This window comes from Haemorhous mexicanus, chromosome 8 (assembly GCF_027477595.1).
Source record: "Haemorhous mexicanus isolate bHaeMex1 chromosome 8, bHaeMex1.pri, whole genome shotgun sequence".
Classification (NCBI taxonomy): Eukaryota; Metazoa; Chordata; class Aves; order Passeriformes; family Fringillidae; genus Haemorhous; species Haemorhous mexicanus.
In genome coordinates this window covers 15,277,448-15,294,288 of record NC_082348.1, presented here as the reverse complement: position 1 = coordinate 15,294,288, position 16,841 = coordinate 15,277,448, and the positions used below count along the sequence as shown (strand labels likewise).

General features: G+C 60.5%; 2 protein-coding genes across 4 annotated transcripts; one reads left to right on the top strand and one right to left on the bottom strand.

Moving 5' to 3' along the window:
- The first annotated feature begins 476 nt into the window (after window positions 1-476).
- LOC132330465 (C-X-C chemokine receptor type 2-like) lies at window positions 477-4,074 on the top strand. Its single transcript, XM_059852833.1, has 2 exons — window positions 477-838; window positions 2,673-4,074. Exon 2 carries the CDS (start codon window positions 2,678-2,680, stop codon window positions 3,752-3,754), a length of 1,077 nt encoding a protein of 358 aa, XP_059708816.1. The 5' UTR covers window positions 477-838; window positions 2,673-2,677; the 3' UTR covers window positions 3,755-4,074.
- An 835-nt stretch (window positions 4,075-4,909) lies between these two features.
- Window positions 4,910-12,160, bottom strand: RUFY4 (RUN and FYVE domain containing 4). 3 transcript variants are annotated; one of them, XM_059852830.1, is made up of 12 exons: window positions 12,025-12,160; window positions 11,154-11,258; window positions 10,142-10,203; window positions 9,294-9,400; window positions 8,828-8,953; window positions 8,449-8,555; window positions 8,157-8,300; window positions 6,441-7,497; window positions 6,258-6,364; window positions 5,500-5,646; window positions 5,259-5,390; window positions 4,910-5,180 (listed from the first exon to the last, which is right to left on the bottom strand). In XM_059852830.1, exons 3-12 carry the CDS (start codon window positions 10,185-10,187, stop codon window positions 5,078-5,080), a joined length of 2,076 nt encoding a protein of 691 aa, XP_059708813.1. In that variant the 5' UTR covers window positions 10,188-10,203; window positions 11,154-11,258; window positions 12,025-12,160; the 3' UTR covers window positions 4,910-5,077. The 3 variants fall into 3 exon arrangements, with proteins under 3 accessions (XP_059708813.1, XP_059708812.1, XP_059708815.1); XM_059852829.1 differs by having other exon boundaries at window positions 4,910-5,390; XM_059852832.1 differs by lacking the exon at window positions 8,157-8,300 and having other exon boundaries at window positions 4,910-5,390.
- Window positions 12,161-16,841: the final 4,681 nt, after the last annotated feature.

Below are 16,841 nucleotides of genomic sequence, written 5' to 3'. Positions count from 1 at the left end.
CTCGGAGCCACAGCATTCCTTAGTCTGCGGGGCTGGCACAGGGGCACGGCTCTGTCTGATGGAATTGGTGGCATGGCTTGACTTGGCTTAGCTTGGCAAGGCACAGCCAGGGCAGGAGGGACATGGGACTCTACTCTAGGGGGTTCCCCCACAGAGGGCAAGCCAGCCTTGCAGTCCCCTGTGCTTCCACCAAATGCTGACACCACCCTTACTCTATCAATGGGGAAACTGAGGCACAGAGCCCTGCATTGCCATCACCCTCTGGCCACGGCCTTGGAGACCTTCTGCTCTCCTAGAGGGACTGCAGCACTCAGAGGTGCCTTGAAGGAGATCTCCTTATCCACAGAGGGCCTGGGGACAAATTGGAGACCCCCAGCTGGAGACCCCTGGGGTGCATCATCGCAGGGATGACAATGAACCCCTGGGTGCACCCCCAGTGCAGTGTGGCCTGGGCCATCCTGGGACAGGAGGGTGACAGAGGGCTGCGGACTCCCCTCGGACTGGGAGAGGCATCTGGGGGGACCACGGAAGTGTCCCTTTGGCTGCCACTTCCTCTTCATTCTGGGAGAAGATTTTGCAACATTTCCTCCCTGGGCAGTATAAAGTGGGCGGTGGAGGAAAGGGGTACTGGGAGGTGGCACGGCAGCAGGTGCAGGTGAGGGATCCTCCAGCTGGCAAAACCCCTGGGTCTGGTGCTGCCCTGCATCCCACCAGACTTTGTACTGGAGCCCTTTGGGGGTGACATCTGGATTTAAACCCATACCTGTGTGCTTCCCAGTGAGAAACAACTTGGGAGCAGAAGACTCCACATTTGAGGGGACGGCGACAGCAGCAAGCAGTGAGTCCATGGGGTGCACCACTGGAGATTGTGGCTTTCCTTGGGCTTTGACAGCTCCATCTGAGCCCCTTCACACGTGGAGCAGCCTGGGGGTTGGGGTGGGTTGCTGCAGCTGCCCAAGAGCCTGCTTGGTAGAAGGAGGTGGTGGCGAGAGCACTCAAAGCTGTGCTGAGGGCTCATCTGGGGTGCAAAACCTCCATAGTCCCCAGGGCCATCAGCCTTTGGTGAGGTGGGGAAAAAACCTGCTCCCATTTCCTTGCACAGCGATGAGCTAGGAGGATCCTTCCCCGTGGCATGTCCCTCTTTCCTCCCCGCTGGGAGCCCCAGGGCCACCCCATTGTCCCCCAGCCCTGCCAGGGTCAGGAGGGGAAATGGAGTGCTGCTTGTTCCCCTCATCTGGGCCAGCTATGGGGTGTCCATGTGTGCTGTACCCGGGGAATACCCGTTTCCAGAGGAACCACCAGAATTTGGGAGTGGGGAGGCAGAACGCAGCAGCCAGAAATAGATGCAGGGGAAGCACAGGCATCAGGCTCTGTCCCGTGCCTGTGGGAGCCCCACTAGGGAGGACATTCCCCCATCAGCACTGGCAGCATCCCTGTTTGCGGTCCTCTGGGATGCTGAGGCATCAGCATCCCAGCATCACCACCCTGGGGTCAGCATCCCAGGATTTCCATCCCTGGATCACTGCAAGAGAGGATACAGCAGAGCCAGGGAGAGATTTTTCTGGGCAGTGGCACCAGCCCAGCTGCAGCAGGGAGTTCACATGAGGCAAAAGGGGAAAGTTGGTCCCAGGGACCCCAGCACTGGGGGTACTCAGCACCCGAGCAGTCCTGGCATCTCCAAGCCCTGGAAGGGTTGGGGACTCATAAATGGGACAGAGGGGTGAAACCAGAGTGAAACAAGAGTGCAGATCCATTCTGAGAGAAGACTGGAAGCCAGTGGTCTTTGGGGAGGCAGGAGCAGAGCAAGCTCACCGTCTCCTATGTGTGAAGAGACAGGAAAAGCGACTGCCACCTGTGATTTCCCCATTGAGGCCAAGCACAGGGGGGACATGGCAGTGCCCAGCTGAGCAACAGGAAAACCAGAGATGTAATATTTCCAAAGCTGCCTGCAAAGTGCGACGTGTCTTTCCGCCTGGGGCTTCAAACCACTCCCGCAGGAGCAAGACCAGGAGGTGGAGGAAGGGCACAAAACCACCTTCAGACCTTCCTGAGTGCTGCTGCCCCAGGCACCATGACCACAGCCTTGCTGCAGGCTGAGGTGGCAGGAGGGGCAGCTCCATTCCAAGCATCCCAGCAGCAATGCATGAGGGCGTGGAGAGGCTGGAGGGATACAGGGGTTCTTGAAGAACTTTGGAGGTGCCTGAGGGGCTCTGACATGCCCAAAGAGCTGAGAGACTTTTGAAGGTCCCACCTTCAAAAGTAAGCAGGGTAGCCCAGGGTTTCTGGAGGAGCCAGATGTCTCCTGGAGGGATGTGATGCTACATTGATGGGGAAGCCCCCAAACTGAGAAGAGATGATTATTCTATGGGGGAACCTCTTCTTCCACAGGAGTCAGGATAGGGACAGGATTGGGGTGAAATGCAGGAGACTGAGGCATGCAGGGGGAGTTTTACGAGGGGGTATATGAGGAGCAGTGTCTACCTGCAGTGTTGACCATTACCTGGCACAGTGTGGATGCTGTGTCCTCCATCACAGTGGAATGATAAAGGACAGCTGCCCACTGCCCGGGAGGGGACCTGAGGGACAATGGAAATGCCAGAGGACCCAAAGGTGCTGTCATCCCTGGTCCACAACACTGCGATCCCATGCTCATGCCATTTTGTGCTCCACAGGCAAAATGGAATCCTTGTCCTACAGTGGGGATTTCTCCAACATTTTCTACCTTTACAACTACACCTATGACTACAGCACAGCCATGCCTGACACTGCTATCCTATCCTCTCCGTGCCGGCCTGAAAGCTCTGTCCTCAACAAGTACCTGGTGGTGGTGATCTACTGCCTCGTCTTCATCCTCAGTGTGGTGGGGAATGGGCTGGTGGTGCTGGTGGTGACCTCCATCCACACCAGCCGCTCCGTCACCGACGTTTATCTACTCAACCTGGCCGTGGCAGACCTGCTCTTCGCTTTGACCCTGCCGCTTTGGGCAGTCTACCGAGCCCATGAGTGGGTCTTTGGCACTGTGATGTGCAAAGCCATCTCCGTGCTGCAGGAAGCCAACTTCTACAGCGGCATCCTTCTGCTGGCCTGCATTAGTGTGGACCGCTACCTGGCCATTGTCTATGCCACACGGGCTGCCACTGAGAAGAGGCACTGGGTGAAGTTTGTCTGCTTGGGCATCTGGGTCTTCTCCACGCTGCTCTCTCTGCCCGTGCTGCTCTTCCGTGAGGCTTTCCACTCACCCAACAACGGCACCGTGTGCTATGAGCGCATCAGTGGCGAGGACACGGCCAAGTGGCGGGTGGTGCTGCGGATCCTGCCGCAGACGTTCGGCTTCATCTTGCCCCTCCTGGTGATGCTCTTCTGCTATGGTATCACCATCCACACCCTCCTGCAGACCAAGAATGCTCAGAAGCAGCGGGCCATGAAGGTCATCTTCGCTGTGGTGCTGGTCTTCCTCATCTGCTGGCTGCCCTACAACATCACACTGGTGAGCGACACCCTCATGAGGACGCGAGCCATTGCGGAGACCTGTGAGAGGAGGAACCGCATCGACACAGCCCTCTCTGTCACGCAGGTCCTGGGCTTTGCCCACAGCTGCATCAACCCTATCATCTACGCCTTCATCGGTCAAAAGTTTCGCAACAGCTTCCTCAAGATCCTGGCACAGCGTGGGCTGATCAGCAAGGATGCTGTTGCCCGCTACGGCCGTGCCTCCTATGCCTCCACCTCTGGCAATACATCCACCACCCTCTGAGCTCTTCTAGGATCCAGCCCTTGTGGGTACCAGCAGGTCCCAGCAGCCCACACACCTCAGCATCCTCATCCAGCCCCCTGGAATGTGGGTGGTGATGCCATGGGGATGGGCAGGGCCACCACTGGATGCTGGACCCCAACTGGAAGGAGGCTTGGGTGGAGAGGTGGTAGGACCCCATTGCCAGGGGAGTTATGTCAAGTGTCCACCCTCCCCTCTCTTTGGGACAAAGCCTGTGACCCTGTGGACTCTGTGAGCCTGCTGTGGGGATGGTGTATTTACCCAGTGACCATCCAGGAATAAAGGAGTTGATGGGTTTGTCACCCATGTCTGCTTCCTCTTTGCCACGGGAAGATACATGGCAGGACAGGGCCAAAACAGTGCTGCCTGCTGAGCCTGTCATGTGGGTAACCCTTCTTCCAGGACAGGGTTCGGCATCCTGTGTATCCCCACAGGGGACCCAAGCCCAGGTTTTGCTTCCTACAGCTCCCCAGACTGCTCCTGGCACTTTGATGGTCTCTGTGTGGAGTGTATCCCACCTGGGGACAAAGTCATTCCCTTTCCAACCCCAATCTCAACTCCAGCAGAGCAAATCACTGAAAGATCTCTGAGCAGCCCCTCACACTGAGCCAGCCCTGTGACCCCTGCCTGAAGGGTACCAGCACCCCAGGCACCCCCACTCCCCCCCAGCCATGGTGTCAGGACATTGTTGTGCAAAGGGCTGGGAACCTGTGCCTTACACAACCGGGATGTTTCCGCCCTGGCTTGGGCAACTGGGGCTGACACTTGACTGGGGTCAAGGAGCTGAAGAGGGGACTGTGACCCTGCTGGGGACTCACCTGCCACTCTGTGTGCCAGGCCTCATGATGCCTGCCCTACACCTACACATCTCTTCGCTGGAGTCCCATACTGCTCCTCCATTGACCTTGATCCAGATTCCGAGGGGTTCATAACCATGGGGACATCAGCAAATGTCTACTCTCCCCACTGTGTGATGGTGCAGGCAGTGGCTCACCCTGGCTGCAGCTAGGACCCCCTTTTTAGGGATGGTTCCCCCGCAGGAGAACCTGAACACCCCCTCACCAGCATTCCCCACCCTGCACCCAACCCCAGTGTCAATCTGGCAGCGACTGATGGATGACACAGAAGACACAGGGCTAGCAGAAATGAGTAGTTTTCCTCTTTGTGGACCAGCCGCAAGAAAGACACAAACCCAAAATGCTGGGCAGCAGGACCTGCAGCAGGCCCTGGACACCCCAGTAAGTCCAAGAGGAGGCAGCCAGGGCAGGAGGTGTCCCAGACATGGCGTCAGGGATGCTGTCCCGCTCATGTGGCCTGCGGGTGCCTTTGCTGGTAGCAAATCAGGCAGCAGCGGCCGTGCTTGCCCATGTCCACGGAGCAGGTGTGGCACACCTTGCCCTGGCACAGCCTGCTGAGAGAGCAGGAGGTGAGAGCCGAGCCCTCCCCGCACTGTGCCAGTGCCAACCCCCATTCCCTCACAGCCCACCTGCAACTGTACCGCCGGGAGAGGAGGCGGAAATCCTTGTGGCAGCGGGCACAAAGCCCTGGGTCGCGGCGCACCGGGCTGGGCACCGGGGTGTCAATGCCCTCTGTCTTCTGCCACAGGGCATCCTTCTCCCTGCGGGAGGGGAGAGGTCAGCACTGGCTTTGCCTGGGCTCTGGTGCCCTCCTCTGGGCAAAGGGGTTTGGGTCCCCTTGCCCTTGCGTGGAGTGCCCGGGGTTCTCACCGCAGCAGCTCCAGCAGCCGCTTCTTCATGTCGCGGATGAGCTCCTGCTGCCGTGCCTGCTCGGCTCCGCGCGTGGCCTCCCGCTCCAGGGCCTCCCGCTGCGCCCGCTGCAGCGCCGATGCCCAGCGCTCACCGTCCTGCCGGGCCCTGCCGCGGAGCAGTGGCGACACGGTCCCCCTGTCTCTCAGCTGGTCATCTCTCCGTCCCTCCATGCATGCGGATAAGCCTCCCGCCGCTGGTTCCTCTCTCCCTCGCTCCCTCCCTCCTTTCCTCCCTCCCTTTTCTCTGCTGTTGCCCATCCATCCTCAAGCTCTCTCCCCACCCTCACTGCCACTTTGCCATCTGCCACCCATCCGTTTTCCCACTGTTCATCCATCCTTCTCCACATCCATACCCCTGGTGTTGTGCCCACCCACCCATCTACTCATCCCAAATTCATCCCTGTGTCTCTCCATCCACCGTCCCATCTCCATCCATACTAAATTGATCCCTCCTTCCCTCCCTCTATCTGCAAACGCCAAACCACTCCAACTCTCTCCCCGTCTACCCTTCCACCCACCTATTGGTCCCAAACTGACCCCTCCCTCCAGTCCTCGCCCCTCAAATCTTTCCCTCTCTCCCCCTGGCAATCCCCAGCTGCTGTTCGGCTGTGTCCAAGCAGGACATCATTGGAGCCCCAGGGGGAACCATGTGGCAGGTGGAGATAGGAGGTCCCACTCTGGGGTGATGGGTGGTGGAAAAAGGGGTCCCTGCCCAACCTGCTGAGCTCCTCCTGCAGCCGTGCCATCTCCTGTCGCTGGGCCTGGAGCTGCTGCCGGCTCTGCCAGGTCTCCTCCTGAGCTGTGGCAGCCAGGCTGGCCAAGCGCTGGGGGAGAGTGGGAGCTCAATCCTGGACCCCAACCCCCCACCCCACCACGGGATCCCCTTGGACTTGCCCATACCATGGCCATGCTTGTGACCGTGCTGGGCTCCCCTTCTGCCTGGGGGGCTCGTGGGAGCTCCTGGGGACCACGGGCGAGCTTCAGTGCCTGCCGCAGCACCTCCTCCACGGCAGCCACCTCACTTGAGGTACCAGCATCCTTCGGCACGTCCGTCCATCCTGCCGCTACCAGCGCTTCCTGGCATTCCTGCAGGCGCGAGGTCAGCGCAGCCGCCTCCGCCAGCACCCTGGCCAGCTGGGTGCCCCGCTCCTCTGCCACTTCTTGCCAGCCCCGTGCCTCCTCCTGTGCCCGTGCCAGTGCCCCCGGGTCCCCCGCTGCCACCGCTGCCTCCAGTGCCCGCTGCAGGAAGGTGTTGGTTTCCCGCAGTGCCTCCTCCTGGCGTGCCCACAGCTGGGCCCGCCGGGCACTGCCCTCCTCCTGCCGCCGGTGCCGTAGGTCCGCCCGCTCCAGCCGCGCCGCCAGCGCCTGGGCCGCCGCCTCACGTTGACCCAGCTCGGCCCTCAGCTGCGACACCAGTGCCTGCAGTGATTCCTCTGTCCCACCCGGCTGTCTGGGCACCAGTGACAGGGACCCCAGCATGCACCTTGTGCCAATGGACATGCCAGGCTCTCCAGCACCATCAGGCTGGGCTGCTTTGCCAGTCCAATGTGCATCCTCCACTTCCTCTACATCCACGCCCTTCATCTCCTTCTCATCCTCCTCCAACTCTTCATGCTTCTCTTCCAAATCCTCCTCCACGTCCACTTCCACATACTCCACCTTCACATCCTTTGTATCCTTACTATCATCCTCCTCCACTTCCTCTTCATCCTCCTCTTCCACGTCCTTCTTCACCTCCCCATCCTCTACATCTTCCTCTATATTTTCCATTTCCACACTTCCTGCCTGCAGGGCAGCTGAGGTGGATGGGCAGGGATGGGCTGGTGGCCCATGGAGTGCCACAGTGGGATGGCCAGTGCCATTGGACCATCCATGTGCCACAGTGCCGATCCTGTCTGTCTGCAGGGCTGTCTTTGCTGGGCTGCTCCTGATCACCGGGCTGGGCCGTACCAGTGGCCTAGAGGGGACACAGGGCTCAGGACTACTGGGTCACCCCCAAGGTGAACAGGGCATCACCACCCTCCATTTAGGCTCACTGGGCACTGCAGCCTTTAGGAATTTGGGGGGCAGCAGGGCAGGGGATCAGCGATGTTGGTGCCACCAGCCTGAGCACCCACAGAACATGTGGCACCCATCGACCCCAGCATGTATGCTTGTGACAGTCTGTGCACACGGGCATGTGAACAGCATTTCAGCATTTCTGCATTTCAGCAGAACAGGTGTGAGTGTGCTGGAACAGCTGTATCCATGATGCCCTCCACAAGTGTGCCCGGGGCAAGGGTGTGCAAGCACATACCTGTGCCCCTGTGTGTTAGATGTCACAGCGTCACGGTGTTGCAGCAGGGATATACTCGGCACAGGATGGCTCTGTGTGTGTGTACACATGCATGTGGCATGTTTTCAGGCACAGGCAGGGTGTGCATGCTGGTGCCAGTGACTGTGCCCTCCTGGGGCCACATATGGAGAGCTGGCTCATCTGGAGTGCCGTGTGGGGTCTAGGGCAGTGGGGCAATGCACACATGCTTCTCTGCAATGCTAAACCCCAGGTGCCTCTGATGCCCTTGACATCCCCAGTGCTGCCAATGCCCCTGGTGCCCCCAGTGTCCCCAAGCTCACTCAGAGAACATGGGCCAGGCGGTGTCCAGGTCACTCCTGTACAGAGACAGGTGGAAGGTGACACAGTCCAGCTCATAGAGGCTGCCCAGGATCTCTGCTCGCCGTTTGGGGCTCAGGAAGGGGCTACGGGCGTAGTACCACTCGCTGCAACCACAAAACAGGCATCCCTCTATGCCCTGGACAGGTACACGTGCCTGCAGCACGTCTGTTGACTGGGTGCTGCAGGGCACTGCCCACCCTGGCCATGTCCCCCACCACCACGAGCATCCCCTCAGTGTGCCCCTGCTCTCACCAGAGGCTCTCAGGGTCGAGGAGGCAGAGCTGCAGGGACTCTGCCAGCTGCCGGTGCACCAGGCAGTACCGCAGAAAGGCTCGGCCCCTGCCCACAGGGGTCTTCAGCTGCAGGGGAGAGGGGGCTATCAATCCCTGTCACTCCAGTCTGCCCCTCCACACACCTCCCTCCCAGCCCATGCAGGGAAAGAGGGTCCCCAGGGCTCGGCCTGGGGTGCAGTGGAGATCCCAGAGGGGACAAAACCATTTATAGCACCAGTGGGCGAATGCTTGGTGCCCAAGTGAGGGTGTGCCTGTGCAGAGGTGCGTGTGCACCCACAAGCAAGCAAAAGCTTGTGTGTGTGCCCAAGTCCCTGGGTATCCCACCAGCCCATGCCCACCTTGTCCAGGGAGGTGACAAAGTGAATGCCTTCATGCTCCTGCCGGCACCGTGCTAGGCCTTGGCACAAGAAGTCCCAATAGTCCTTGCGCTGCCCAAAGAAGCTCCTCTTCTCCTTGAGGTCAAACTGGCAGAGGTACAAGCTTGGACTTCCTTTTTTAGGACATCCCCTGTTCTCCCCAGCCTGTCCCTTGTGGGGCTGGAATCCAGCCAGATCCCCCAGCAGGGTTGGTCCAGGTGTCCCTCTCTTCACTGGCTCCATACCTCAGTTACCCTTTTTCAGCACATGTAATTACACATGTGGACTAGGGAGAACCTGGTCCAGGTGGCTGGGGATGCTCAGGGCCAGACAATGCTGGGTGGGGTTATTCCAGCCCCTGAATGGCTAACACAGGGTCCATTCTGCTCTTAGCTGTGCCTAAGGGGAAAGGAGGCAGCGAGCAGCAGAGATGGAGGAGCAGCAGTACCTGGAGGAGGAACTCTAGCTGGGCACAGAGGCTGTGCAGCTCCCGGCTCCCGTCTGTCACCGGCAGGTTCTGCTCCTGGTAGCTGCATTTCAGCTCGACCACGGTCTCTGCAGGATGGCAGGGCTGGGCTGGCATGGCACCCTCTCCCATCCTACCCCTCTTCCCTCAACTGCCTCACAACAACTGGCCTCGGGGATTTCTCATGGTGGATGAAATCATAGAATCATAGAATCTAAGTGGGAAAAGACCTCCAAGATCAAGTTCAGTCATTAACCCAGCATTTACAAATCCACCATTAAACCATGCAGCTGAATGCCACATCCCCACGTCTTTTAAATGCCTCCATGGGTGGTGACTCCACTACTTCCGTGGGTAGCCTGTTCCAATGCTTGATAAACATTTCCATGAAGAAATTTTTCCTAATATCCACTCTAAACTTCTCCTGGCACAACTTGAGGCCATTTCCTCTTGTCTTAACCCTTGTAACTGGGGAGAAGAGACTGACTCCCTCCTGGCTACAACCTCATTTCAGATAGTTGTAGAGAGTGATAAGATCCCCCACTGAGCCTCCTTTTCTTCAGAGAGAAAGAGGAACCTGGGATGAAGGAGGAGAGCAGGGGGAGAAGGGGGAGCAAGGAGCACAGCCACCTCCTGGGCACTGCTGGGTCCCAGGAGTGAGGATGGGAGCAGGCAGCAGTGGCAGGGTTGGCCCAGGGATTCTCTGGAGCACCCCTGGCAGTGACACCCCCCACTGCCCAGGACTTGGGTGCAAGAAGGGATCTGGCATGGCCAGGGTGAGATGTGCCACGCAGGGAACATGCTGGCAGGGGACTGGTTGTCACACTTACTCTGCAGGTCCTTGATGACACGGCTAAGCTCCCCTTCCCCTGCCATGGCTGTTCACAGGGATCTGCAGAGGCAGGGGCAGCGATGAGAGGTTTTAGGCTGGCACTCCCCTGTCATCTCCAAACTCTCTGTCCCAGCGAGAGCATCTGCTCCCCCCCAGCTCTATCCCAGAGCTGCCTGCTATTATGGTGGGAGAGGGCAGGTTTAGGCACCCCTTACCCTGCTCATGTTCCCCCTCTACATAGGGCAGAGCAGATGGGGTGGACAAAGGTGTCCCATCCTCTACCCTCTCAGCTGTCCATGTGCCCTGCCCCTGTATGTCCTCAGCCTCTGCTCCCAGTCCTTGGGGGGTGCTTGGGGCTGAGCCCACCATGTCCCTATTGTGTCCCTGTCCTTATCCCTGTCCCTGTTTGCCAGGATTCAGGATGTGGGTTTGGAGCAGGGGAAGTGCTGCTTTTGCTTCTGCTCTCGCTTCCCTCACTCACATCATGAACAATGCTTCTGGGTGGTTGAGCAAGGGGGCACACCAGCCCTGATATGCAGCCCCCCTAAGCTCAGCTCCCTGGGCAGAACCCTCTGGCACAGCATGTTGCCTGCACAGCTGGCATGGGGTTTGGGTGAGCTGCAGGCATGAGGTGAGGGGCCACAGGGCACAGTGCAGTGATTTTGGGGTGGGTGGCAGCTTGGGGACAGGGTGAGGGAAATAGCCCATGGAGGTGGCAGGTCTGTGACTTGTCACTGTGGCTGGTGGGGGGCAGCACACGTTGGGAGGCGGGATGTGTGTCCCAGCAGGGTGCACGTGCACTCACAGGAGTGGGTGCACCGGTGTGCCCAAACCTGCCCAAGCATGTGAGTGCCCTGTGCCCTCTACCACGGCACAGTGAGGGAGCAGGACACCGGGCTGGGACTGCCTGTGCTCCCATTCCAGGGCTCTTGAGAGACCTCGGATGAGCTATCTTGGCATCTGCCCACCCTACCTGTACCTCAGTTTCCCCTGGGAAGAGAAGCCCTTACCTGTGTCCAGGAGCTGTGGGCTGCCTCGAGGTGGTTGCTGAGTGCTGTGGGTGCGCTGGCATGTCCCTGTGCCCACGCTGTGCCTGCCTGCTTCTCCTTTTGTACCTTGGGCAGGAGGAAGTGTGGGAGGTCGGTGGGGCTGCAGAAGCCACAGCCCGCCCAGCCCACATCACATCAGACACTGCAGCTTAGCCCCCAGCACCCAGCTCCCTGTTTTGGGGGAGGTGCCAGCTCTGGGGAAAGGGTCAGCAAGGCTGGTCCCCCTATGCAGTTTTTGCAGGGGCAGAAGAAGGACAGTGTCAGACATGGGGGGACCCTGATGGTCCCCAATAAGAATGGAAATTTGGAATGTTCTGAAGAACCTGCCTGTAGTTTTTGTGGAGGGGGTCCAGGACCCATACTCCTCTAGAAGCAGCCAGCAGCAGACCCTGGCACAGAGGCCACCCCCATGCACAACAGCCCCTGGGCACAGAGACCCCTGCAGGAGCTGCAGCCCCCCTAGCAAGGACCACAACCCTCCCCAATCATCTGTCCTCCACATGGGGGCTATAGCCAGAGCCAGTGTGTAAGCTCTTTCCAGAGCATTCTGGATAAGGCTCCCTCTTGTTAGGGAGCCCCCAACCCAGCAGTGCATTCACTGTGCCTGAACCCCTGTACTTTGTCAGCTCTGTCCTGTGGGCTCCTTCTCGACTGGGGGCTGAGAAACCCCCTGTGGGGGGGATGTCAAAGGCGATGCCAGCCACTCCCACCAGTCCAGGTAGGGGGACCCACTGCCATCCTGCTCCCCACCACCATCTTGGTGGGTGGCCACAGCAATGCCCATGTCCTATCCTCTGCCTATGCCCCTCCTTGTAGAGCATGCTGCCCCTACCTGTGTCACCTGGATGTCTTTGGGGACACCCGTGTCCCCTCGGCCAGGCCTCGCTCAACACCAAAGTGAAAGTAGGAAGTGATGCTGAGCGGGAGCCTGGGCCTCCCAGCACCCTCCTGGTTCCTGGGTGGGTGTTGGCCTGTAGGTGCAGCTGGGGAGCAGAGGGGAGCCAGTGGCAGTACTCAGGGTGACCCCAGCCTCCTCAGCATCCCATTGCCCTGTGCCACCCTGCAGTGTGTGCCACTGTGGGCATGGGGTACAGCACCCCATATTGGATAGGGGTTGGGCAGGGTGTTGGGTGGGAGTGGAACAGCAGCATCATCGTGTGTGTGTGTGTGTGTGTGTGTGTGTGTGTGTGTGTGCGCGCAGGCGGGTGCAGGCGTGCATGTGATTGCACGTGTGTGCAGGCTGTGCGAGCATGGCTATGTGGCTGTGTGTGTGGGTGCAAGCTGTACACGTGTGGCTGGTGTGTGTAGAGGCTGAGAGGGCACCGTGTGTGCCCTTCATTGCACCCACCCATGTGCCCCGTGCCAGGCACTGCGAGGGCAAGACCCCAACACCTGCAGGGGGGACGTGCCCCTGCCCGCCGCGCCACTGCGGCAGCCTGGCAGCAGGGTCCCTTCTCCCTGCCCCAGCCAAGGGCCAGGGTGGGGGTGCCAGGGGCTGGAGGGGGCAGAGAAGACTCTCACCCATCCTTGGCGTGGGTGCAATTCAATTAACGAGGCCTGGCCCCGGTTCAGCACAGCCAATAAAGCTAATGGCCCCGCACAGGCCTGGCGCTGCCCGCCGGGGTGGGGGGGCAGGGGGGGAGCCGGGGGCCATCTGCTAATTAAATGGGGGTGGGGGACTGTGGAGCCAGCGGTGATGTCACCTCCCTGAGGCTCACTGGCCCCCTCCGCCCTCCAGCCCTCTACCACCCCCAGGGTGCCAGACAGAGCTGTGGGGGACAGCTGTGAAGTGTGGGGGACCACCCAAACTTCCTGCCCCCCCACCCTGATGCTGCTGCTTGTTGGGAGGCTTCCCAAGGCAAATGCAATTAGTGCCCATGCCTGGCATGGGCGCTGCCCACGCTTGGCACCAGCAGCTGCCCTGTAGGGATGGGTCCTTGCCTGGCACCAGCACGGTTTCATGGCAGCATCCAGGGGTGCCGCTGCCTGCTCCTCTTGGCACTACCTCGATGGGTGCTTGGGGGGTGTGTGGTGCCCAGGGGGCTGCACCCTGTAACTCTGTTCCCCTGCCCTGTGCAAGCCCCATGGCGAGGTGGAGGTGCCCGGGTTTGAGCTGTCCTGCACGGAGAGGTTCCCCATGGTAATTCTGTCCCCACAGCACGGCACGTCAGTCAGGCAGGCTTTGGGGAGAGACCCCACTGCAAGGGCACCGTGTGGAGAGTCCCTATTGTGTCCTCAGGGGCCCGAGGAGAGGTTTGGTGAGATAAGGAGGACTGGCAGAGGGGGAGGGAAGTCCCCTCCCGCCCGTGTGTAAGCACTGCCACTTAGGTCTGGGGGTAGGCAGGGGCTACTGTAAGGAAACTGAGGCAGGGTCGGGGCGACGGTCGCGGACTGAGCTGCGATCGAACCCCGGTGTCCGACCTCCTGCACCCCCAAAACTGACGGCGCTGGAGTGGGGGACCCTGTTAAGGTTTGGCATCCACCCTAGGGGATGCCGTGCCCGGAGGGCAGGCGGGTGAGCGCCGGAGGTGCCAAGCCCCGAGCCCCGTGTGCGGGAGGAGGAGAAGGAGGAGGAGGAGGAGAAGGAGGAGGGGGAGGAGGGGGAGCGTGTCGGAGCTGGCTCCCACCCAAGCACTGCAGGACAGGGGCGGGCACGGTGCTCCCTGCCTGGCTGCCAGCGCGCAGGCGACGCTGGGGAACCGGCGGGGGGGATAGGGCCCGGAGGGACCGCAGCCCCCCAGCACATCATTGTCGCACGGCCCCGTGCCCAGGGCTGGGCACTTCGGGGGCACTGCCCGGGCACCGGAGCTTGTTGCGGCCGGCGCACGGCTGGGTTCTGCCGCTCGTCCGAGCGTGCCCTGGGCAGGGGTCGGCCCCTGCACCCTCCCCCCGCCGGCTTAGCCCCTGGCAGGGGCACCATGACCCGGCTGAGCTGGTGCTTTGCCACCTTGGTCGGCTGGGGGAAGTCCTTGGTGTCCTGCCTCCTGCCCCTCCGCGCCCGCCGCCGCCGGGAGGTAAGCGGGCATCGCCGGGCACGGCGTTAGGGTTAGGGGCTGCGGGGGACACGGAGCTGGGGGGGCTCCGGGGTGCGGGGAGTGGGGGTATGGGCTGCCGCTGGCCCTGCCTGCTCCGGGCAGCTGGGGGTTAAACCCTGCATATGCATGCCAGGGTGCAGGGCATGTCCTTTGTCCCTCCTTTTGCCCCCCCCCCCACAGCGTCTCACTGTGACCCTCTCTTCCCACACCCGAGGACCTCTGCAGTGCCGGACTGGAGAGGATCTGCTGTACAGCCTTTCATTCTAAGGGATCTGCTGGGATCCCTGTGTCCTTACAGAGAGACCGTAGAGGCAGGGGGTGTCCCTGTGTCCTTATAGAACCCACAAAGGGAACACTGTGCCCTGCATGAGGGGACCCCAGTGACCACAAAACACCCCCAAGTGAAATCCCTGTGCCCATGAAGTGGTCAGTGGGGTGGATCCCTGTACCTGTAAACACCTGGCATTGGGAAGCGCCATGCCCATAAAGTACTCAGTCAATGTGGGCTCCCTGTGCCCAGCGTGTGAGACCCCTGTGGGGTCACTCTGTGTAGGGCACCTCTGGGCCCGTCAGCACCTGCCATGTGTGGGATCCATGTGCCAAAGGATTGCCCCACAGGGGATCCCCGTGCCCATGCAGCACCTGCTCTGGGGACTCATTCTGCTCTGCCACCCAGGCTGCGCAAACTGAGGTGGGGAGGGGGGGAAGCTGATGAAGGGTGCTGGACTCCCTCTGCGCCACCCTCACTTTGTTCCTCAGTCTTTGGGAAGCTGCCCCGTGCCTGGCAGGATGGCATGGGACACTTCAGCTGCACCATGCCAGAAAAGCAGGTGCCAAAGCCACTGCCGGGCAGCGCCTGAAGGAGTCACTGCAGGCTGGTGACAGTCCAGTATATGCCAGGACAGGGACACAGCCTGGAGGAAGGAGAGGCCACTGACTGCTTGGGGACCCTAGAGAGCGCCGGGGACGCAGGACCATGAACTGATGGGAGTAGAACTGGGGGGTGGTCAGGGCTGTGGGTGGGTGGGTGGGTGGGTGGCATTGGTGAGACGTGGGTTGGTGGTTGTGCAGTCCTATGTCCACCACTTTGTCCATGTGTTTCTGATATGGCTGTGAGGACACGGACTCATGGGGGGCTGTAGCACACGTGTACCTGTGCATGTGTGTTCATGGGCATGCAGGTGGGGCTGAGGTGGGAGTGAGCTGCAGCTCACATGTGTTTGGTGCACAGGAGGTCTCAATGGAGCTGCCATGGGGTGTGTCCCCCCTAACACATGCGTGTATGCTGGGGGCAGTAGCAGCAGGGCTCTCTTTTGGTGTGAGCTGTTACAGAGGGGTGTCTTGGTCCTTTCTGTGCCGACAGGTACCAAGCACATGGGACCCACCCACCATGTGTGACATGGGCTGTGTGTGGTGTACATGAGTGCGTCCTGGCATGTACATGGTGGGCGGACATGTGTGATGTGTGCATGTGAGAGCACACATCACACATGAGCAATGTGCAGACACTCTGCTGGAAGTGGGTGTGGGGGCCTTGGTGACCCTAGACACAAAGGAGTCCTGCCAAGGCTGGCCCTGCACTGGGAGTACATGCCTACACCAGTAGAACCGGTGCGGGAGTCCCTGTGCTAAGTATGTGTCCACCTGCTGAGAAAATGAGCCTAAAATGATGGCAATGGGCTGTGTCCCTGCGGCCACCCTGTCCCTGTCGCATGACCCCTGTCCCTGCCCTTCTGAGGAGCCTGGGATTGTCGCGGCAGTGAATGGGAGGAGGTGATTTATGGGGGGGTGTGGACACTTCTCTCCACCGGGGCTTTCATTTGTGAGCAGTAACGAGGTTGACTAATAAGGGCTGTAATGATGGGGAGGGGTGTGTGAGGGGGGTGGGCAGGGATGGCTATTTGGTGCTGTGAGCAGGATCAGTCCCCCCAGCCTCCCTCTGCCCCTGGATCTGGTTGGCATGGAGAGGTGGGAAGTGTTGTCCTCCATCCCAGCTGGCACATCCTCACAGGGCTACCACTACCCTGGGCCGGGTGAGCACAACATAGTGGTGGGGTGGAGGGCAATGGGACAGGGATATTTTGGGGAGGGGATGCTGCACTTTGGGAGGAGCCAGATGCAACCCCAGTCTCTGGGAAGGGCAGCCTGCCCCCATCCCACCCTGCCCTTCCTTTGTGGGCTGGCGATTTTATGCAGAGCATAGATGGGAAACCGAGGCATGTGGAGGGGGGCATTACAGTGCCCACGTCCTCTCCATGCACAGCTTTCCATGCCAGCAGTGAGTGGCTCGTCCTGTCGGTGTGTCCTTCCCCCTGGCACGTCCCGCACCCTGACTCACACCCTCATGGTCACGGCCAGCTGAGCACAAGTTTCCAGGCTGGAGCCGGAGTCAGCACTGGCCGAGAGAGGGGGAACCGTGTGTCACACGGCCAAGCCCCCCAGGAGGGGCTGGAGCACACCCCTGCCAAATCCATTCCCGTCAGGGCCGCAGGCTGCCAAGCCGCTCTCCGTCCCGCCTGGAGGTTGTCCCCCCTCGCTGAGGCCCCCCAGCTCCGCGCATGGATGTCCGCTGATCCCTCCCCGTCTCCCATCCCGGGACCACCCAGGGGACTCG

Bases quoted from the DNA above. Each gene is read 5' to 3' on its own strand.
- LOC132330465 (XM_059852833.1), top strand. From the start codon at position 2,678: ATGGAATCCTTGTCCTACAGTGGGGATTTCTCCAACATTTTCTACCTT.
- RUFY4 (XM_059852829.1), bottom strand. From the start codon at position 10,187: ATGGCAGGGGAAGGGGAGCTTAGCCGTGTCATCAAGGACCTGCAGA. The intron at 6,365-6,440 runs GTATGGGCAAGT...ACTCTCCCCCAG, and splicing joins CGGTCACAAGCATGGCCATG to CGCTTGGCCAGCCTGGCTGC. The intron at 5,391-5,499 runs GTGAGAACCCCG...CCCCTCCCGCAG, and splicing joins CGGCTGCTGGAGCTGCTGCG to GGAGAAGGATGCCCTGTGGC.